A 23,985-nucleotide genomic window follows, 5' to 3' on the forward strand; every position below is an offset into this window, starting at 1 on the left:
TAGCGGCCATTTGATGTTTGGGAATGTTTCATAATTGCATTCGTTTGCGTTTGTTGCTTTCGTAAGTTGACCTATGAATTCCACGTTCTTCGCAGTCTGGTCGATAATAAACGGCCATTTACGACATATTTATTCACTTTTTCGAACTTTTAACGATGGGTCTCGATAATATAACAACATAGGTCACATTTTTATGTATTTTTTTTTAACTCTTCAATCACTTTTCACAACTTTGTAGTTTTTTATCATTTTATACTTTGATAGTGGTATAATCTGCTAATATAAGCGGCTTTCCCCATCACATTTGCAATTGTTTTCTATATTTCTAACTGCGGGGTCGTTGTAACAATGACTTAGGTTAAATATATAAAAAAAACTTTCCAACTTTTCAAATGCTTTTCATATCTTTTAGGCTGTTTTAGAACAGCTCAGTTGCGGTCAGCTCATATGACACTCAACTAATATTAAGGACTTTCATTTGTATTTTATTCACTTTTCCTGCTTTATAACTTCATGGTTAGATGTGACAACAATTCAGTTCAAATATACATGTACACACAAATCTACTAACTTTGCACTCACTTTGCACAACTTTGCACGCCGTTTTAATTGTTTACATCCATTATAACCTACCACAAAAAATCGTTGTACAATGGAAATATGGGCAAATGTTAAAGCTTTCTATCAATTTAACATATCAAAATAATCATTACGATTTTCTACTATACATGTATGATATATACAAAAAATGCTTTACGTCTTTTGCATGTTTGTAACTCAAGCAAAAAAAAAAATATTTCACCAGCTGGTTGGCTCAGGTCCCATGCAATTACTATCCCGCTCAATTCATCTTAGCTATTGTGAGAGGTCGATCACCTGACCACTCGGCTATTAGAACCATTTGAACTTTATTCGAATTGGCGGCCATTTAATGTTTGGAAATATTTCAAAATTGCATTCGTTTGCATTTGTGGCTTTCGTAAGTTGACTTATGACCGCCACGTTCTTCTGCTGTCTGGTCGATAATAAACGGCAATTTTGCCTTGAAGTAATAAAGTTTCGCCGCGATGAGTTAAATATATGTTGTCACTTGTGGGCACCGTTAGCTGCAGTTCTGTGGCTCGCTTGGTTTCGCTGTCGGTTATTTCTTTCGTCGTGGTGTTAACGCGAACCAGATAGCTAAAGTTCCATCCAACATTTGTATGCGAGTTACCCTATTTTACTGATTGATACTGATTTCAGGTCGGGCCGTAATAGCCGGTATTTTCACCTCCAGTATCTACCTTTCTACTGTCTATGGGTCCCGAAACTATTTCATCAATTATTTTGAGGGCGATGGTCCGAGATTGGTCGTTTCACGAAGAAAACCGCGTGAAATGGGAAAACTGTGACGCCTCATGACGTCACAATAATTTATTCAAGATGGCGGCAAACACGGGGATTTCACTGTATTTTTCTGCCGGACCCATCGACAGTAGAAACATAGAAACTTGAGGTGAAAATAATGAAAAAACGGCTGTTACGGCCCAACCTGATGTCGCGCGCAGTTATCTAACATGAACAAATTTTTACTTTCTTTATGATGTGTTCTATATTAGTTTGTAATTTCAGACATTATTTTGATAACCACGAGTTGGACCCTGAGAAACTATATCGGTTTCTGTAGAAACCGTGACGCTATATCCAAGCGTTTGCTACATTGTTTTCCATTGCGTTCTCGCGGTACCTGTCTGCTTACCGCCCAAAAATTCCCACCAAAGTTCTGCCTCGTGTTAGTCGCGTGTCACTCCTAATATGAAATGACAGTGTTACGTTTCGTTTGTATGCGCCAATCATTAGCGTTGTTTTATTTCGGAACGTTTTGGCATGATATATATTTTAAAGTACAAACACGTGTTTGTTATTTCTCCGATTAGCTGTCACCAAGACAAATGCCGCTCTAACGTTGACAATTATGTTAACCAGGCAAAGCGCTGTCGTGAGAAGTCCGATTCAGGCCGTCGCTGTAATTCCTCCTATGGTAGCTTCGCAACTTGATGCTGGTTATGCACACCCTCCTTTCTATGCTCTCTACGATGTCAACTCCTCATGGAACTATTATTTAGCGATCCATATTTTATATCAAGAAGTATTTGCCGTACAACGTATTGATGTTCATGTTGAATACAAATAAAACAAGTTTCAATTATACCTCACGTCTGTTCAACTCGAAAAAACACAACGCGATCGATGTCCGTTTCAATAACAATTCCGCATGTTTAGTCAGTTCGTTTTATATGACGAAAAGAACACCTCAACGCCTAGTTTTGCGATATAAACTTACCCACCACACCTGATTTCAGGTCGGTAAAATAGGGTAACTCGCACAGGATGGAACTATAGCTCCATGGTTTCGCGTTAACACCACGACGAACGAAATAACCGACTCGGACAGCAAAACCAAGTGAGCTACAGAACTGCAGCTCGGGCCACCGTATGTTTCCAAAGGTAGCATTACATAAATAAAATTATCGTTCAACCAGTTATGATACTGTATAATTTATGAATACAATTTCAACGAATACGGACAAATTTCAAACATTCATAATAAAAATGTATTGTATACCGTATACTGTGTATTTTATGTTTCAATTGTGTATTCATGACTGAAATTAGCTGCGGTTCCGTAGCTCTTTATTGCGACCTACAATCGAATTTCGCCCTATCAATTTCATTTGGACGTCTTTTTAATTTTGTTGTTGTACGTCGAACATAGATGTGCCGGCCAGAGTCAGTCACGTAAATAATGCCTGGTCGGCAACATAGGGCTATGATTCCACAGCTAGACTGAAATAATATCGGATAACTATCAATTGTATGTCCTTTTAATACACCAGCTTCATGCATAATTTTTGAATTATTCAATAAATATAAGTTTGTGTTTATATAAAGTGCACTGACGGTCAGAATTTATTACACAACTATGCCCAGTCACGTGATCAATATACGTTCACCAAAGTTACCCTGAACTCGGTCAAAGGTCAATCGTGTTGACTTAGTTTATTCATGACCAAGACATTGCTGATACACGAACTTATACAAGTTGTTGAATTAAAAAAGGTAGGTCAGAGAGCTCCAAATAACGCACATCATGAAAATATATTGGGCAGGACTCCAGAAGACGTACCTACACTTTATGCAATTTTTTTAATTATGCTAATTTATTCATGACGTAGCAGTTTCTGTGCTCATGAATATTCATTAATTTGTGGGTCAATACATTTTAAAAGGGGCGATATATTATTTTTGGGGGAAGAGTTAGAAAGGGGGATCAGTAATCATTAGGGGGTCAATACAAAAGAAGGGACCCATTTGGAGAGCAGCCATGCTCCTCGTGTCTGTTGTTGCACGTGACCTACAGCTGTCAACTGTGTTCGTTCTTCGTCGACTTCGACTGGCTTCCATGTGAGGTAGTATTCTTGTGTTCTGTTTTTCTGACTTGAGTTTTTGAATCCGCTGTTTATGTTTTCAACTGAGCTATGTGGGTAGTCATGCAAATTGAATAATTTGTTGTCATATTTAGCTCTATTGCCAAATAGTGTTTGCGAGAAAAAGATGGGCAGGCAAGGGAATTGAACCTGGCTCCTCCTGATCACTATGTAGAGAACTGACCCACAAGACCACGATGGATTGACTGGTTGTCTTTGCAATTGATAAGAGTATATAGTGTGTATATATATAGAAATACAACATATTTCTATTATTGAGTTACAATTGTCCAAAAAATTGGCAATTTTGTGTTTTTACTTGTGTAAACTATATACATGGCATAACCCGTTAGAGTACATTTTGCCAATTGGGTGTTTGCCATTTGCGTTGCCTATACCTGACCCGACCCTAACCCTAATGCCAAGACACGTTCCTGTTAATAATTCCGTTGCCCATACCTGACCCGACCCTAACCTTAATGCCAAGACATGTTCCTGTTAATAATTCCGTTGCCCATACCTGACCCGACCCTAACCCTAATGCCAAGACACGTTCCTGTTTATATTTGCGCAATAATGATACTCTGTTGTGCACTGTCTGCGGGTAAGTTGCATTGATGTCAACTGATTAAACAAGTCGCGTTTAAGTAATTTCCACTATTAACAAGTGGTTAAATTGTGACAATAAATGTGTGGACAAATATTTGAGATTAATTTTGATGTAGACAACTCGTTTAATTATTTTACACCATTACAAGTTGTTAAATTGAGACAATAAATTTCTCAACAAATATTTAATACTTATTTTGGTGTGAACAACTCGCGTTTGATTAATTCCCACAAATACAAGTTGTTAAATTGAGAGAATAAATGTGTGGACAAATATTTTAGACTTATTTTGGTGTAGACAGCTCTCATTTAATAATTTTACACCATTACAAGTTGTTAAATTGAGAGAATAAATGTGTGGACAAATATTTTAGACTTATTTTGGTGTAGACAGCTCTCGTTTAATTATTTTACACCATTACAAGTTGTTAAATTGAGAGAATAAATGTGCAGACAAATATTTTGGTATAGACAACTCTCATTTGATTAATTCCAACAATTACAAGTTCTTAAATTGACAGAATGAATGTATGGACAAATATTGACCATTATATTTGTGAGTAAATACCTGTTGTTTAAGTAATTTCCACCTCTACAAGGTTGTTAAATTGAGAGAATAAATGTGTGGATAAATATTTGATACATATTTGGGTGTAAGAACTCGTGTTTGACCAACTAACACCATTGCAAGTTGTTAAAATAATGAAATAAATATACTGGTATCATTGGATATTTGATTTAATTGTGAAACTTTCTAACAAAATGTTAACAGCTGGCTTCGAACCCTCAATCAACAATTCCGCAGACACAGTATAAATTCCACAACACCACAGAAGATATTCGTCTGTTGCCTGAATTGTTTTCGCAATATAGGGAACGCCATCGACACTTTAACAAAACTTACCTTGACTTGGGTCTTGTGACTCTTGTGACTGGAAACTGTTGAACAAATTGCTCGTCGTCCAGTTTAAGACGTAAGTAAGTTATTTTATTATTTATTCATTCAGTTTTGTACGGTGGAGTTTTGTGAGGTTTATTATTTATTCGCGACGTTCTTTGCTTACTTGTTTACGGTTTGAGAGATTTCAGTTTATTTGATTTACGTTTTTACGGTAGCTCTGAGCGGGACTCGAACCCACTGTCTTTTCAAGCTAATTTTGTTTTATTTTGATGGCACGCTTGTGTACCACGCCACGACGTTGGTCGTTAAGTGGTGTTCATTTTTCTAACTACTCCAGTGTTCCGATGAGTTGAACGGAAAAGCCAAAACGATTGCTCGTTTCTGATTGCTTCGGTTCTGGTGAGTGTGTATATCGTGTAATTCGAACCCATGTCGTTTGTAATGGGCGTTTTTTTTATTTCCCATGTTGGCTACGCCGTAATATGCAACCACTTCCCCGTTTTATTGTGATTTTGAGAGTGTTTAATGATGTCTTCCTCGCCCGTCACGCCATGACCCAGTTTCAACCACACGGCCATTTTGCAACAAGTGCGTGACCCTCGGCGTCACCCGACTGACTATATGATCGTTCTGTTCAACTGTTAAGCTAGGATTTATTACCGTTATTATCATTATATTGTCACATGATTTATTTTACCTTATGTGTAATGTCTTAAGTATCTTTATTGTAATTTGTATATACCAATTCGTATATACCGAGGAAACGACCCCGATTGAAGGTCATGTATTTTGTGACGTCACCAATTCGTGTGTAGGTACGGCTTCTAGATCCGTGCCCTGCGATGTGTACTGCGTGCACCAGGCATGGATGATGGACAACAACTGTATGTTATATGCATTAGCTATGTGTTGCCAAGGACAGTGTGACACGATGCCTGTCTCTGCCATAATTCTGTCACACTACTATTACTAACTGATTATACCAGATTGTGTGAATATAATGTCTAATGATTACGATTTCTATTCATTGTCTGTCATGAATTCCAAGAATCGTAACGTGTTACATGGAACATCTGGTGGCCATTTTGAGATGTGTATAGAGTTGCTGCAGTTTATGCAGCTCTCTTGGTCGTGGTATACCTTGCGAGCTGCAGTTCCCTTCCCTAAAGAAATGCACAGATTTTTAAATATGCCAGTTATGTATCATTAAAATTGTGATTGTAATAAAATTACCTCGACTTGCAGGAAAAAATAGACAAATATGTTCTCACAAATATATCTGTTACTGATTACAGCAAGCTTTAAGCAAATTTGCCCGTGTAAATGAGACTATTTCACGTTAAAACTGTGCCGAAGTGAAACCTCCGATTGAACGCCGCCATTTTGAAGCCGACCTCTATCACGTGACTTGGCTCTTTTAGTGACGAGTGTAATCACGTGACTACAGCAGACGGCCATCGGCGCCTGTCTGGGACAGCGCTTCATGTGACGAAACAACGGCAGACGGCTTTTTATAATTTTAATTTCATTTCACCATTAAGTGACTCATCTTTTTTTGAAAAAATCAAATCAAATAAAGTACATTATTAAAAATATTTTTTTCAAGCAGTTTTATTTATATATTGTGAAAAATCTAAAAATAATCTTGTAACTTGCCAAAGAGTGTTACAAGTGACAGGAGCAGACAGCAGACAGCATGGCATTCACAAAGGACAAAATTGTTGAGTCTTTTGACCAGAATCTGAAAGATATTTTTAAATTTGACCTAAAAGCTCAACAAGTAGAAGGTACTACTTGTATTTTAAATAATATACTGACATTGGCCATATTACCAACAGGGTATGGCAAAAGTATGATGTATATTTTACCACCAATGCTCCTCAATATTATGCGGAAAGAGACAACAAGCCAACGGAGTAATGGGTTTCAGCTTTAGAACATTCACTAATGCATTGTCAACAGTTTCTGAGGTTTTAAGTCTAGATGCAATGGATTGCCTGCGATACCCTTTAACTTTCTTCTGGAACTCATCTCCACAATGAATGCAAGAACCTGCCATTCTCAATTTTCAGTTAAAATGTCAACTGCGCATGATTCGTCATTGTCACGTCATCAGGTCACATGACAGAGGTCATCTTGAAATCCGTCGTTCAATCGATTAAATTACGTTCGGTCTAATTATACACAGAAATATATACTTTTCAAGAAGAAATAGTCCTTCATTTTCGGTCAGTAGATACCTAAGATGTTTGTGTTTGCAAGGATAACTTTTATTCGTTTTAAATTTCATTGAAATCGTTCGATAACATCAAAAATAGCGTGCGCCCCGGGATCCCGGGGCGGCGAACTGTGCGGTTCTCAATGGACGCGATCTGCAGCTATATGGCCGCAACGTAATATCAAAATAGCTTAAGCGGCCAATAAGAGCTGCTAAACTGCAGCAATGTATAGAGGTGTGTATGCGTTGGTCTATATGTTTAGTCTAAATTCACCTTTTCGTTTTAGTTGCCGTTAAAAATCATACGAACACCTGACAGCCAGTTTATTTTAAAACTGTGACTAAAAACTATGTATACCCATGGAAATAAGAGTGACGAAAACGCCAAACAAACATGTGCCTGCTCTGTAGACTGTAAACTACTTTGCGGCACAAAGGTCACAGGAGGCCTTTACGTTTCTATGTCAATATATTAACGGGCAGTAGTCGTGCCACATATGCCCGAGATATATGGGTCTAATATAAACAAAGATGGCGACTTTGACTGTAGAGCAATAATCTTCGTACATAGATGTCTAGGACACTGCACAGACCTGATAGTTTTCAGGGTAATATCAGTACATATTAATTACCTAATTAATTAATTTTCAGCTTTTGATATTTCAAGTTGTAAGCATTACATTCTAATGAAACTTGGTACATAGATACTCAAGGACCATGCAGAGACCTGATTAGTTTCAGGGTAAATAATTGTGCATATTAATTACCTAATTTGCATAATTAATTAATTAATTTTCAGCTTTTCCACTGATATCTCAAGTACTAATCATCACATTTCAATGAATCTAGAACTATGCAGGGACCCAATTAGTTTTCGGTAAATATTTATGTATATTAATTACCTAATTTGCTTAATTATCAATGTTCAACTTTCACACTGATATCTCAAGTACTGATCATCACATTTCAATAAAACTTTCTACATGGATGCTGTAGGACAATAGACAGACCTGATTAACTGTGGGTTAAAATCTGTAGATATTAATTACTTAATTTGCATAATTAATCAATTCTAAGTTATCACACTGATATCTAAAGTACTAATTATTCTATTTCAATGAAACTTAGTACAAAGATGCTCTAGGAAAATGTACAAACCTGATTAGTTTGGGGTTAAAATCTGTTCATATTAATTTCTAATTAGCATAATAATTCATAATTTTTTGGTTCTAATCGCATTTCAATAAAACTTGGTACATAGATGGACTGTTACTTTGCGCAGACCTCATTAGTTTTACGCTCAAATCTGTTCATAATGTGTGTCAGCATCCTTTATTTCATATTTTTGTCATATTACCTCAAACCCTGTAAATGGAAGTGTGCATGGAATCATGGGAAGAAACGGTGTGCATTGTGATAACTGTCATAAAGGTGATCAACAGGTCATACTTATTTTCAACTCTGGAAGGACAGTAGGTTCTAACAGGTGTGCTTGTAATTTACATAACAAAGGGTGTTTACAACTTTGGAAGGATAATTGGAATCTACCAGGTGTGCTGTTATTTGAATAACAAAGGATGTTTATGATCTACTGAGTTGCCGACATGATGCACCTGCTAGCAAGACTACATTCTGATTGGCCCATGTGGAAACCAAGGTGGTGTCACTGCCTATAAATTGGACAGACTGAGGACAGTTTGGGGTTGATCATTTCAACTTGGTGTCCGTCACTTCAACTTGCTTTCCTGTGTGTTCTGCTACGATACGATATTACAGGCTACAACCATCATTCTGTGAGACTTGTATGAACTGCTCTGCGATCTCCTGCTTCCAGTGGTGCCCTCCAGAATACCAGCGTTCCTCTGCAAGCAAGACTCCTGTATTTCTCCGTTGTTGTGTTGCAGAAGCCATTGACTGTCGTCCAATAATATGGAACTGTGAGTTATCACCAAGGCACACTTCCCCAAGCAATCCCCTATTTTAGTGACTTTATTCATTGTATCTTTCTGTGCTTTATTTCTTGTAATTATTTTGAGAGGTGTTAAAGCCAGGAGCTTTAACTTGATATTTTGGTGTATGTGTATTTCATTTCCAGTACTATTGTCTTGTCTACCCCATACTAGCAGTGAAAGAACCCCTGTCCAGTGTGAGTTCTGTGGGTGGCCCTCTCAATTGCGATAAGCAGGCCTTACACTGTGACAATGTGTCTCCAATACTCTCAGCACATGGGAGTTCTTTCTAAGCTTTTTTTCATTTTTAAGTTTATCATTATGCAAATGGGTACACTTGTCGCAATTTCAGTATGTAAATTGTATGAGAACAATGACTACACATTTCCCAATGTACTCATTTACACATTGCATAATGAATGTTCTAGGACATCTATAGCGTTTTCTATTTGGAAATTGGGGCATGTTCAACAGCAACCAAAGACATACACCACCAATCAATATAGTTTAAACTACCTAATATAGTTATTCAGTATGTAGGTTCAGTGTTCACATCTCAAAACACAGGTTTTCAATTTATTGGATATTAATAATTTATGCACACAATATTATTTCTAATTGTAAATTTGTATATTTCTATTTCAGATCCTGAACTAAAATTAATTAACCATGGCTGCTGCTGCTGCCTCCGACGTATTAATTACTGAGGATATTCTAACTGAGATTAGAGAAGAATTTTTGTGTTGTGCTATTTGTTTAGAGCGATATTCAGAACCAAAGATACTACCATGCCATCATACATTCTGCAAGAAATGCCTTGTACAACTCACTGAGAAGCAAGCACAGATGTTATTGATTTGCCCAACATGTAGCAAACCAATAAAAGAACCCATCAGCAACCTTCAGTCTAACTTTTTCATGAACTCACTTCTCGACAAAGTGTCCTCGAAGGTGGAGACTGTAACACCCACGGTGTGTGATCTCTGTGAAGAAAATGAAGTCTCTTTCACTTGCATTGAATGCAAAGAGTATCTCTGTAAATTCTGCTCTAAAGCCCATCAAAGGTCGAAATCAACAGCGTCTCATCATGTGTTACCAATTGATGAATATAAAACAGCTAAAGAGAAGCTGTTTTCTTTACAACCAGTAGAGTACTGCAGTGACCATAAAGAAAACCAGTTGAAATTCTACTGTGATACTTGCAAGACACCTATTTGTATGGAGTGTACAATCATAGATCATAGAGTTCCTGAACACCAACACAGATATATTAAAGATGCGGCACAAGAGTATGCTGAAGAATTGAAAGAGATGATCGAGAGGTTAAAAGTGAAAGCAGACGAAGTTGAGACAAGTAAAATATCAGCAAAGACAGCTTCTGAGAAGTTAAACACATGTTTTGCAGAAGAAGAAGCAAAAATAAACACGAAAACTGATGAAATCCTTGCTGATCTGAGGAAAAAGATGGACAAAACTGAGGTTGAAAAGTTGCGACTGATCGATGAGTTGAAGATGGAGTGCTCGGCTAGAGTGAAACATATGGAAATTAAGGTTGATGATCTGGAGATGAAACTTGGGAACATAGTCAGCACTTTGAGTTACTTAGACACACTGATGCATCATGGGAGTCCTGGTCAGCTCTTAAATGTTAAAACAAATTATCAAATCCAAATAGATGGACTGATGAATGTGGTAGCTGAGCCTCAAATTGTCCCTGATATTGTTATATTTAAACCTGATTCAGTGCATACTACGATAGGAATGTTGACAGCAAATCCATTTCATCAAAACTGTAGCATTGAGAATATCCCGCAACAACTGATCAAAGGTGACACTGCTAATTTAGTTGTAACAACAAGAGATTACCAAAGACAAAAAGTCGTTTCAAGCCAGGTGGTTGAAGCTAGCGTTACAAAGCCAGATGGTTCATGTGAAGATATCAAAGTACAGGATAACAATGATGGAACACACACAGTGATAGTACATGGAGAAATAGATGGGAAATATAAAGTGTCAGTAACAATAGACAATCAACCAATACCAGGAACACCTACAGAGTTCCACGTTATAAAGGGATTAGTGAATACCATTGGTAAAGAAGGCAGTGAGGTTGGGTGTTATTCACTTCCTCGTAACATAGCAATACATAAGAATGGCGATATTGTTACAGCTGATAAGGGCCATGCCAGACTAGTTGTCACAGACAGGTATGGAGGCTATAAGAATACTATAAACATTGAACAATATAATCCACGCAGTGTTTGCATATTTAATGACAAATACTTAGTTACAGACTTTATTAAAAAACAAGTTGTTATTAGTGATATGAATGGTAAAGTAATTAAAGTATTCAGTGAAAACATGAAGAATCCTGCGTACATTGCTGTCAGATCTATTGATGACATGATATTTGTATCTGACTGGGATTTAAAACCTCATCAAAATACAGATAAAGATGGTCACTGGATAAGAACATACACATCAGATGGATATCATGTCAAATCATTTGGAGGATATGGAACTAATCCAGGACAATTTAAAGGAATATATTCTATGGCGTTTGACAATCAAGGAATGTTGTTTGTATCTGACTATGGCAATAACCGCATACAAGTCTTCAATACAGATAATAAGTATATGTATTCATTCAATTGTCAAGGTCAAGGTGATGGTCAGATTTACAAACCACGTGGCATAGCTACTGATAAAAATGGATATGTGTATGTATGTAATAATAATAATAAGGTTCAGAAGTTTGATAGGAGTGGTCATTTCATCTGTCGTATTGATAAGGACACTGATGGATTGAATGTACCACACGATATAGCAGTCACTGATGACATGCCTTATAGAGTGGTTGTAGTGGATAAAAATAACAAATGTCTTCGGATCTTTGCACAATAATTGCATGTTGAAATAGTGAATTTAGCGGTAATGGTAGACGATGAGGTCCATCTACGAATATATATATATTAGATATACCGGTGTGTGTATATATATATATATATATACAAATAATGATCTGAATCCTGTTAACTAATCTGAAGTGATTTTGTATTTTCGTACTGTGTAAAGAGTGTTATTGTTATCTTTCATTATCATTTGCTGTTACTGTTGAACAATGATTTGTTGATTAACGTAACAAGGATTATCAAGATGTAGTTGAAAAAATGGTTAAACTAAGGAATAAATGCATGTACAGACAGCAATGGATATATTTACATGGCTAATAACAATTACTATTCAAGATCTGGCATTACAACAGTGAAGTAATCCGATGTTATTTAGGATAAATTTCTGTTCATGCCAAAATTTATGTTGCCCCCTTTAATTTTGATCAGTAGTTATTCAGCACCCAAATGTTAGCTTCTTTTTTTTACCCATAAAATTTTAATGTTATTTTTATCATCTAATTTTGTTAGATATATGAGGAAATGTCTGATGTAATCCCAGTCAATAAATATTCATTTGCTAAAAACTTGTATTCCAATTTCAAACTTAATAATTTTCAACCAAATCTTGATATTATTGAACCTAATTTCTTGCCCGCCATATCTTGTATATAAGATAAGATAAGATAATTCTTTATTACAACCTTATAGAATGAATTGCATATCTATTTTGGTTTATGAAATGCAATAAAGGTGTTAAAATAAACATAACAAGTTAGATATCTAAAATCTACTACAATACAGTTACATGAAATAATGTAAAAAAAAATATTAATGACCCATTAGTTGGTTTTCTCTAATGGTATTTGCTGTTTTTATAAATTTGATAAGCTCTGTTAGTAAATATTTGTTGTTTGTATTCAATATATGAATGAATTTTTCTTTGTTTGTACAGTGTTGAAAATTGTTAATTTTCTTTGAAAAATGTGAATATAACAACTCTCTTTCATCTGTGTAAAGTTCACATTTTGTGATGTAATGAATTTCATCCTCAAGTAGGTTGCATTTACTACATTTTCTGTCTTCTGTTTTTATTTTTGGTCTTTTGTGCCTTCCCATCTCGATGTTTAGTTTATGGGCACTTAGTCTCAATTTTGCTAATAGACCAATGTTTTCTTTATTATGCAGGATTTTAATGTATGGTTCAGTATTTATATTTTTCTTCAGTAATGTATAAGTTCTTAGTTTTGAATCTGGTCTTTGATTATCTTGGTTCCATTTATAATTGTAATATTCATTCACTTTTTGTTTAAACTGGTCTTTTTTAATTGTTTCTAAATTCTTAATATCATACAGCAGTTTTATTTTATGCAGATTCATTAACCATGTGTCATTATATTTGTTTTGTTGTTGATCTTTTATTGCATCATATACTAGACTGATTGGGCCATTCTTAATATTTTGGTAGTATATGATTGCATTCAGTTGTATTTTTGCTAGTAATGGTAGTCGTCCAATTTCCATTCTACTACCAATGTTACTTGTTCTGTTATTAACATTTAATAATCGTCTACAGAACATTAAATGGTGTTTTTCTGTACACGTTTTGTCCCAGTACTCTGGTCTGCTATTGATTCCCCAAATTTCTGAAGCATAAGTTAAAATTGGTGTCTGGATGCCCTCAAATAATTTCAATTGTAAAAGCATGTTTAACTTGTTTGATGTTAATACTGGTTTGGTTGCTGCATCAGCTTTTTTTGCTTTATCTACCAATCTTTCCATGGTCATGTTCATTGCCCCATTTGTATTAAATGTTACCCCTAGATATGTGAATTGGTTTGTTTTTTCAATCGTGTTTAGCCCATATGAGAATTCTGTATTTTTTGATTTATGACCATTTTTTGTGAAAATCATAATTTTTGTTTTTCTCATATTCAACTGTAGACCCCATTGTTTTGTATATTCATAAAGTGTGTCTAATGACCTTTGTAAGTCTTCTTTGTTAATAGCTGTTAGAACAATATCATCAGCGAATAGAAGTGAAGAGATGTTTTGACTACTTAGGTTTGGACTATTCATTGTACAGTTATCAATGTTGGCTACCAAGTCGTTTATAAAAATGTTAAATAATGTTGGGCTTAATGGACACCCTTGTTTGACACCTTCTTGCATTTTAAAGCTCTCGGTCACTTTGTCATCTAATTTAATTTTGAATTGCATATTCATATACATATGTTTTAGGACTCGATATGCACCACCACATATGTTGTTTTGTAATAATTTTATGAATAGTCCCTCTCTCCAAACTTTATCAAAACATTTTTTTAAGTCTATAAAGCAAGTGTAAAGCTTTTTGTGTTTTGATTGGTATTTTTTGCTTAGTGTATGTAATGTCAGTATATGATCAGTTGTTCTGTGATTGCGTCTAAAGCCGGCTTGGTTTTTATGGATTATGTTGCTGGTTTCAAGCTGTTGTGTTATACGTTTATTTAAAATTATTGCAAATAATTTTCCAATTGTGTTACTTGTTGATATGCCTCTGTAATTGGCCGGATCATATTTGTCTTCCTTTTTATGTACTGGTGTGATTATATTTGTGTTCCAACAATCTGGATATTCTCCCCTTTGTAAAATGATATTAAAAATCTTTTGTAATGCTTCTGCTATTAATGGATGACTATGCTTTAGCATTTCAGATGGGATGCCATCAATTCCAACTGATTTTCTTGTTTTTATCTTTTTCAAAGCTTCATTGATTTCTTTAAGTGATATTTCAGCATTCAACATATTATTTAGGAAATTCTTATTTTCTAATTGCCTTAATAGTTTCTGTATTTCTGATTGTCTCTTTTCTGAAGTACTATTATTTTGACTGATATTCTGGAAATGGTTTATCCAATCATTGTATGGTATTTCAGACACAATGCTGTCTTGTTTTCTCTTTGTGTATTGTCTTATTACCTCCCAAAATTTCACTGTATTTTCTTCATTATCTAGGTTGTCTAATTTTTGTTTCATCATTTGCCATCTATCCTTTTGAAGTGTTTTGACATATTTTCTGAATAGTTTTCTTTCTTCATGATATACTTTTCTCAAGTTTTCATCGTAAGGTCTCTGTTGTATGTGCTTAGCAAGAGTTTCTAGTTGTTTCTTCATTTTCATGCAGTTTGAGTCAGTGCATTTTACTTTACTTTTCTTAATGTTTTTTCTGTGTTTTGTCTTTTTTATGTTACATTTTTTGGCAATGTTTTCTAATAAATTTTGAAATTTTTGGGTTATCTCATTTACATGTTTTTTTGTAAAATCAGTTTCTGTAAATGACTTTATTAATTGTTCACCTTCTTTTGTTTTTAAAAATATCTTGTAAATATCTGTTGCTGACTTCGTCCATTTATAGCTTCCTGGGTGATTTTGCAGGTTTTTGTTTATGTTAAACTCTGTTTCTGTAAATGTTGGCATTTGTATTGTTGTTGATACTGGACAGTGGTCACTTCCTGGTACTAATGTTTTGACTTTAAAGTTCAAAATATATTTACTTAATCTATTGTCAGCTAGAAAGTAATCAACAGTGCTGGCACCTCCATTGTCTGCATGACAAGTAAAGTGACCAAGTATGTCACCATTATATCTACCATTCAATATATGTAGTTGATTACTTTTACATAGTTGTATAAGGTGATCTCCAAATGTCATATGACATTTACATGTATATGACAGGGAAAATGTGAAATTTGTGACATTATTGCATACTTGCTGTTACGGCACGCCTGATTGGCTGAAAATGAGTATGCACACTTGATTTACCCAGATCTCTGTGCGAATCCCCCTTGATTCTGGCTGCTGGCCATTTTCGTTCATGAAATCGTCGGATATCATCAGAAAACGCGGGATTTGTGCAGTTTTGAATAAAACCAAGTTAGCGATTATGAACAATGGTTATTAACGTAACACCTGATCCCCTCTAAAATTTTTGTTTCGCATTTTAAGGTAAGAAATCGACATTTGAAACCGACAGGGTGTCGATTTACTAGGTGCCGTGTTTCACAACTTGTTTATTTATATACGTATAGCGGATGATTTTTTTTGAAAATTAGTATTTATTGATTTTCAGCCCCCAAGTGACTGTGCTAGATACACACTCACCAGAACCGAAGCAATCAGAAACCAGCAATCGTTTTGGCTTTTCCGTTCAACTCATCGGAACACTGGAGTAACACCAGTTAACGACCGACGTCGTGGTGTGGTACACAAGCGTGCCATCAAAATAAAACAAATATTTGTCGACACATTTATTCTCTCAACCTTGTAGAGGTGGAAATTAATTAAACAACAGGTATTTACTCACAAATATAATGGTCAATATTTGTCCATACATTCATTCTGTCAATTTAAGAACTTGTAATTGTTGGAATTAATCAAATGAGAGTTGTCTACACCAAAATAAGTTTCAAATACTTGTCCATACATTTATTCTCTCAATTTAACAACTTGTAATGGTGTAAAATAATTAAACGAGAGCTGTCTACACCAAAATAAGTCTAAAATATTTGTCCGCACATTTATTCTCTCAATTTAACAATTTGTAATTGTGGGAATTAATCAAACGAGAGATGTCTACACCAAAATAAATCCAAAATATTTGTCCGCACACTTATTCTCTCAATTTAACAACTTGTAATTGTGGGAATTAATCAAACGAGAGCTGTCTACACCAAAATAAGTCTAAAATATTTGTCCGCACATTTATTCTCTCAATTTAACAACTTGTAATTGTGGGAATTAATCAAACGAGAGCTGTCTACACCAAAATAAGTCTAAAATATTTGTCCACACACTTATTCTCTCAATTTAACAACTTGTAATGGTGTAAAATAATCAAACGAGAGCTGTCTACACCAAAATAAGTCTAAAATATTTGTCCACACACTTATTCTCTCAATTTAACAACTTGTAATGGTGTAAAATAATTAAACGAGAGCTGTCTACACCAAAATAAGTCTCAAATATTTGTCCGCACATTTATTCTCTCAATTTAACAACTTGTAATTGTGGGAATTAATCAAACGAGCTGTCTACACCGAAATAAGTCTAAAATATTTGTCCGCACATTTATTCTTTCAATTTAACAACCTGTAATTGTGGGAATTAATCAAACGCGAGTTGTTTACACCAAACTAAGTATTAAATATTTGTTGAGAAATTTATTCTCTCAATTTAACAACTTGTAATGGTGTAAAATAATTAAACAAGAGTTGTCTACACCAAAATTAATCTCAAATATTTGTCCACTTGTTAATAGTGGAAATTACTTAAACGTGACTTGTTTAATCAGTTGACATCAATGCAACTTACCCGCAGATAGTGCACAACAGAGTATCATTATTGAGCAATTATAAACAGGAACGTGTCTTGGCATTAGGGTTAGGGTCGGGTCAGGTATGGGCAACGGAATTATTAACAGGAATGTGTCTCGGCATTAAGGTTAGGGTCGGGTCAGGTATGGGCAACGCAAATGGCAAACACCCAATTGGCAAGATGTACACTAACGGGTTATGGCATGCATATAGTTGACACAAGTAAAAACACAAAATTGGCAATTTTTTGGACAATTGTAACTCAATAGAAATATGTTGTATTTCTATATACCGGTATATACACACTATATAGTCTTATCAAATGCAAACACATCCAGTCAATCCATTGTGGTCTTGTGGGTCAGTTGTCTACACAGTGATCAGGAGTTATTGAAGAATTATTGAAGAAATTTACAGAGGATGTCTAACTTCTAGGCTATTAGGGAATAGGTTGATTCATCACAAAAAAACAAATTATTACTTCAATGGTATTGAACTATTCATGGGCAAGCCTTCAATAAATGCATGTCTTTATGCAAATCAAGTGCAGTCTGGTAGTGGGGTAGCGAGAGCCTGAATTTCACATTTTGTCTGGTTTCTTATGGTATAATTCAGTAATTGCATGGACTGTCATGTGTTTACAAATCAGATAAATGGCATTTGTCTACCCCCCTGCATAGCCGTATACATTTTCATAGAGTAGAGTGAGGGTATTTGCAAGTGATAAGTCACTCATACTCATGTAGGAAGTATCATTCCATATGTAACTGATACGACTGTCTGAAACCGACCATGATCAACGTGCATTGTAAGCATTTAGTTATCTGTGACTGCTTGCACATATTCATCTAGTTAATGTAGGTCTGTGTTCATTTCAAAACGTCTTTTTCAGGACGGTTAGAGTGCAATACAGTGAGCGTCTGTCTCCAGATGTGCTTTGACACGCGTTTTCCATGTTCAGAGAGTACCTGTACTTATAATTACTGTGTGCCAAGAAATTTAAAAACTTTAAGACAGCCTTTATGCAAAAATAAACATGAAACACAGATTAGTCTTGCAGATTTTAATCAGTCACAATCAGAATATAAAGAAAACTATGGCAGTCAATTTTTTATAATGTATACATCTATACAATTATGTACATATCAATAAACAACAAATGATACATGAAAAGATGTCAATGTTTGTTCTATTGTAAGAGTAAATGTGACAGGTTAGATGCACAAATATACATACGATAAGTATAAACACACTATTATTAAAATATGTTATTTTTCTTTTAATTTTCATTATTTTCCAGATATTTTATCAAGAAATGATCATGTAGGCAAGAATATTTCAGAAAAATTAATTATGCGCAACATAAGATTGGTGAATATCAGATAAGAGTAAATATTATCTGAATGGAAAATATCTCATTAAATATTTGAAAAATTCGAACAATATTTGGCTTTTTCTTGCAAATAAAAATTTATACCGAGACTGAAATGTAGAGTATGTGAGTAATATAAAAGTACAAAAAACTATACATCTAAATTTGATGTTAAGGCAACTTCAAATAGTTTCAGTCCTTCCCTCCCTTACTAAGAGAATACTTTGATGATCTTGGTTTTCCAGAAAGTTGTCTAGGTCTCTCCCTGGAAGTAGTTCTTTCAAATCTGTCTGCTCTTTCACGGGATGAGGACCTGTCAGTCAGGAAAGATGACGGTGGAGTGGTGGTTTTCTTGCTGCGTGGTGATCGCTCAGACATTGAAGACTTGGATGATCTATCACTACTGGATAGGGAGCTGCTTCCAGATGATACAGCAAATGCTGGAAGTAAAATACAAGAGTAAAGGACATTTAAGATGATACTGCTACTTTTTGGTATCAGTCTTTGCAATTAATCAAATTCCCTAAATTCAACATACATGTATTTGTGATGACTAAGAATAGAAGAGAAAAGGCGCTTTTTACAGATCAAGTTCTTAGGATACTGTATTACCATACATGTATTAGGGCATACACTTACAGAAATTACAGTGCTGTGTCTATGGTCACAATAAGTAATCTTTGAATGTTTCAGTATACAGCCAATGTGATTTTTTGGTTTGCATGCACTTCTAATAGAGCAAATATGAATGATACACACTAATTAATCTATTCAGTGAAGTGTCCTTTCTGTAATTTGTCATATGCATAAGGGAGTGTGTCTCATGAGATTATATTTCACTGAATGCTGCTAGGAGTACAACAAGTATAATTTTTTTTCGATAAACATATTGGTTACTACACTTTCTTCTACTAAAACTGTTTTAATTCAGTCAAATATTACCCCGTATCTTGAGAAATGAACTTGCTAGTAACACCAAAATTGAACTTGGTTGACATTTCATAGTGAATGATTAGATTCCTAAATTCAAAGATGTTTGAGTTATTATAACCACAAGAAAGAGACTGTTTTAAGTGAAATTTAATAAATATCATGAAAAATATACAAAGAACATGTACTATAATCAAATTTGGCCGATATTCCAAAGTAGGTAATATGAAAGAAATTGTATAAAAACTATAATACGTTATTCTAAACACAATAAAAGTTTTACAATGGAGTCAAAAACAACAATGGGACAAACATTTCCCCCTCACATACCATGCTTTTCATCACCAATGATACAGACATGGTAAAAACGTTAATCTTTCTTGTTTATTTTGTGCCATTTTTTCAGGTTTACAGTATTTTGGCAGAAACAAGAAACCCATTTTGAACTAATGCTGACCAGAAACAAACCATTTATTTTAGTTTATTTTTTGTCAAATTATGATTTAAGAATTAAGGACCAGACTACATTAGATAATGAATATACCAACCTGGTTCATAGGATTCCAACTGTTGCATTTCCAGCATGCTTCTCTCTGCAGCCAAGTGTTCCAACTGTTCCGTATAATACCCATTGAAATTCAATCGATAAATAATGTTCATCATATTGTGTTCAGATTCAGTGTGGCTGTAGACACTCAGTTTGTCCAATAAATCAATCAAATACTTGGAGAAATTGGTGTCAAATCCCTCTACTGTTCCACTGAAGTTTTCGTTGGTCAAGACTACATCTATGTGATCAGACACGACCTGGTGGTTAATTATAAAGACATTTTAGATTCTGACGCTGAAACCTAATACCCCTTTTATCAAATCCCTCCTTTAGTTTCCTACTTTTTGATGTGCCAGGGAACAAGCATAGCTATGTCACACCATTGTCTAACTATGTCACGCCATTGATGTGCCAGGGAACAAGCATAACTTTGTCACGCCATCGATGTGCCAGGGAACAAGCATAACTTTGTCATACCATTGATGTGCCAGGAAACAAGCATAACTTTGTCATGCCATTGATGTGCCAGGGAACAAGCATAACTATGTCACTTCATTGATGTGCCAGGAAACAAGCACAACTATGTCACACCATTGCATAACTCTATCACGCCATTGACATGCCAGGGAACAAGCATAGCTATGTCACTCCATTGACATGCCAGGGAACAAGCATAGCTATGTCACTCCATTGATGTGCCAGGGAACAAGCATAACTATGTCACTCCATTGATATGCCAGGGAACAAGCATAGCTATGTCACTCTATTGACATGCCAGGGAACAAGCATAGCTATGTCACTCCATTGACATGCCAGGGAACAAGCATAACTATGTCACTCCATTGATATGCCAGAGAACAAGTATAACAAGAAGCATTACAAAATATCTGTATGTTAGTGCCTCATATCATGTCATCCCTGTCATCATATTATCATTGTCATTGTCTGCACAAATCCCTGTTCCTATAATTGTTTAGGACAAGACACTTGGTGGTAATTTCCAATTACTCGGCATGATTCAGGTTTAAAGTGCCACTGTATCACACACATACAGATATAAGAATGAAATGCAATGAGTTTTGGATTTAAATTTTCAAACTCCACAAACCATTGAAATAATGCCGACTAGTAAATTGAACATACCTTTGCAGTAGCAAGTCTATCTGAAGTATCAAGAACTTCTTCACGTTTACTTCTACCCGTAAATCGGTTATATTCTGCATCAACGTTCATACTCTCAGTAACTCTCTACAGGAAGAAGAGAATTTATGTACAAATTCTAAATATGTGATGGATGAAGTACAAAAGGACAAAGATTTAGTAACTCTTTCAAGTCAAGCCATGAAATGGATATCGAAATCACTCTGAAAAAGCATTACGGTCTTGTTATATATACATGTATATACCGATATATATACATGTATATGTATGCATGTGTAACCCAAATCTGGGTCAGAAGCGACAGAATGCTTATTTATTTATATGCATTTTGAACATTAAAATGGCCACCATTTGGCAATGTTGAATCAGATCATGAAACAAAAAGATATGTATCCAAAGAGATTTGATATGTGTGAAATTGAAATGTGGTCAACTGAGGCCATGTCTGAGAGGTCTGGACAAACAGACTAATGGACGCAACCACAGAGGTGAGTCCATAAGTCCTTGTTTTTGAACTGTTTTTTAAACTTAAACTAAAATGATCTAATGTTTGGTATTTAAGAACTCGTACAGTTTTGAGGTTATTTTCTGAAAGCATGTTTTTTCCCTCATTACATTAAAATGAAATGCAAAATAGGAAGCAATCATCTCATCAGCCATATTGATTAATTGGAACTGTCAAAGGTTATATTATCACTATAGCAACAGTCATACAGCAAAATTCTAGTTTTTAGTAAGAAAGATGATAAAAAAGATTGACTGTACATATGTATTTAAATCATGAATGAATAATCTCATTGTTTTCAGACTTCAAAATTTAGTTTTTTTGTGTGAAAAATTCTACTTGAATTCACAATACAGTACAGTTCTCGCGGAAGCTTTGGCTTCACTTCAGCGTCGCATCATTATGGCATTGTTATGGCTTCAGCATCGCATCAATGTCGCGACATTAAAAAGTTAGGCGGTTATCGCTTCGCTTCATTGTGGCCTCATTATGGCGACAATGTGGCATTAGCATCGTTTCATCAAACAAAGAAGTACAGAACTCATTTCGCCCAACCTCTCGCCCGCTTCCGCTTTTCAATCGCTCGCTCGCTTGTTGAATTTCCGCTTTATTTTCGACTGTGCAAAATTTCCGACTACTAACAATTTTCTGGTTTTCATAGATCACGGTTACTAGTTTAGTAATCGTGCATAGATGTTGAACAACCGTCAAAAGTTCAAATACTTTTTGTTTTAACTATCTATAATTATATGCACGCAATCTGACCCTTTGACCTAGATTTGGCTGGGATTGACTATTTTATTTTAAACAATATTCTGACGTGACGCACTGCTACAAAATGTATTTCAACAGAAGTACGACATGGTTGTCCGGGTTTCTTTTCCTGACTGTGTTGAGTTTACGATTTGTATAATTATTGTTATTTCCCCCAAGGAGAACACAAGCCGAAGGACCATGAAGCTAAATAGAAGTCCCACGCATGGACTAAGTGAAAGAAAATATTTCTAAGGCTAAAATAAAACCTAATATCTCTTTGTGGATTTGTCAATTTTGCATATATTTGGTATGACAGTTCGTTCGTAAATATCTGGAAAAATCTCGTCTTTCGTTAATAATTTCATTTGTTTGAAATGTCTACCAACTGTGTCCCAATAATTTGTTTGGAATATCGATCCCCGTTGGTTTTTCCAAACGGTCCCGATGTCCATCATTCAACACAATCAGCATTTATTTATCGTAATTCATGGGGATCATGTCCCGTAATTTGCGGGCTGTATAACCAAATAATTAAACAAGTACTATTCATTATATTTTTTTTTTACCTCGCGAAACTACAACACAGCGTAGAGTTGTCACGGTGAGACAGTCGCCTTGAAATCGATGGAACTTCAATTATCCATTTCTCGCCTTGAAATAAAATTAAAAAAATCGAAGAGCATCGGGGGATATATTATTAATCAGTCTTGCCAATCGCTAGCTTTATTTTATTCAAATTCATTTGTTGGTAACTTCCGCGCTAAAAATGGTTGAAAATGTGGCTGTGGTTCTCTCGCAAAGTCCCGTTGATAATACGAACAAATATGGTTCTGTGACCCAGATCGTGCTTCGATCAGGTGACTCTCAGCCAATCAATGATGTTGTAACAAAGCATATTTGACGCTAATTTAATGGTCGTCGTACCATCCAATCTCCGGTGTCGATTCACTGTGCTGTGACAGGCTTCACAATCATTCACTGAAAAAACATCGGTATATTTTGACAAACGGCTGGGGTTTGACCTCAGTTCAAAAAAAAGACAAGCAGCCTCTCGGCTGAGATAGCTCCGCTGTTAGCAATGCACATTTCAATTAAAGAACAGAAGATATCATTAGAAAATGAACAATATGCATAGTATCAATGCAATGGGACTTGCTGTTTTCAACAAGAATTGAAAAATATCATTTTTCACCATAAATGATTGTGGTTTTTAACAAGAAGAAAATATCACTTTTTACCAAAAATGACAAAAATTTTAACCAAAATTAGAGAATTAAAGATATCATTACAAAATGAATAAATCTCAGAGAGGTCCACATGTA

The 23,985-nt window shown here is 35.1% G+C and overlaps 2 protein-coding genes across 2 annotated transcripts in view; one reads left to right on the forward strand and one right to left on the reverse strand.

Annotated features, from left to right (window-relative positions):
• The first annotated feature begins 9,813 nt into the window (after window positions 1-9,813).
• On the forward strand, window positions 9,814-12,048 carry LOC100370588 (E3 ubiquitin-protein ligase TRIM45-like). Its single transcript, XM_085506309.1, has one exon. It carries the CDS (start codon window positions 9,814-9,816, stop codon window positions 12,046-12,048), a length of 2,235 nt encoding a protein of 744 aa, XP_085362435.1.
• A 6,389-nt stretch (window positions 12,049-18,437) lies between these two features.
• LOC100370743 (gamma-tubulin complex component 2-like) overlaps window positions 18,438-23,985 on the reverse strand; it is a 35,574-nt gene continuing 30,026 nt past the window's right edge. The window contains exons 17-19 of the mRNA XM_085506086.1: window positions 21,385-21,489; window positions 20,240-20,498; window positions 18,438-19,201 (exon numbers count right to left, since the gene is read on the reverse strand). Coding sequence (XP_085362212.1) covers window positions 18,954-19,201; window positions 20,240-20,498; window positions 21,385-21,489 — 612 coding nt within the window. The 3' untranslated portion in view covers window positions 18,438-18,953. The remainder of the gene's footprint in view (window positions 19,202-20,239; window positions 20,499-21,384; window positions 21,490-23,985) is intronic.

Source organism: Saccoglossus kowalevskii, chromosome 12 (genome assembly GCF_978046115.1).
Source record: "Saccoglossus kowalevskii chromosome 12, keSacKowa6.1, whole genome shotgun sequence".
In the NCBI taxonomy this organism is placed as follows: domain Eukaryota; kingdom Metazoa; phylum Hemichordata; class Enteropneusta; family Harrimaniidae; genus Saccoglossus; species Saccoglossus kowalevskii.

Coding starts and splice junctions, on each gene's coding strand:
- LOC100370588 (XM_085506309.1), top strand. CDS start 9,814: ATGGCTGCTGCTGCTGCCTCCGACGTATTAATTACTGAGGATATTCTA.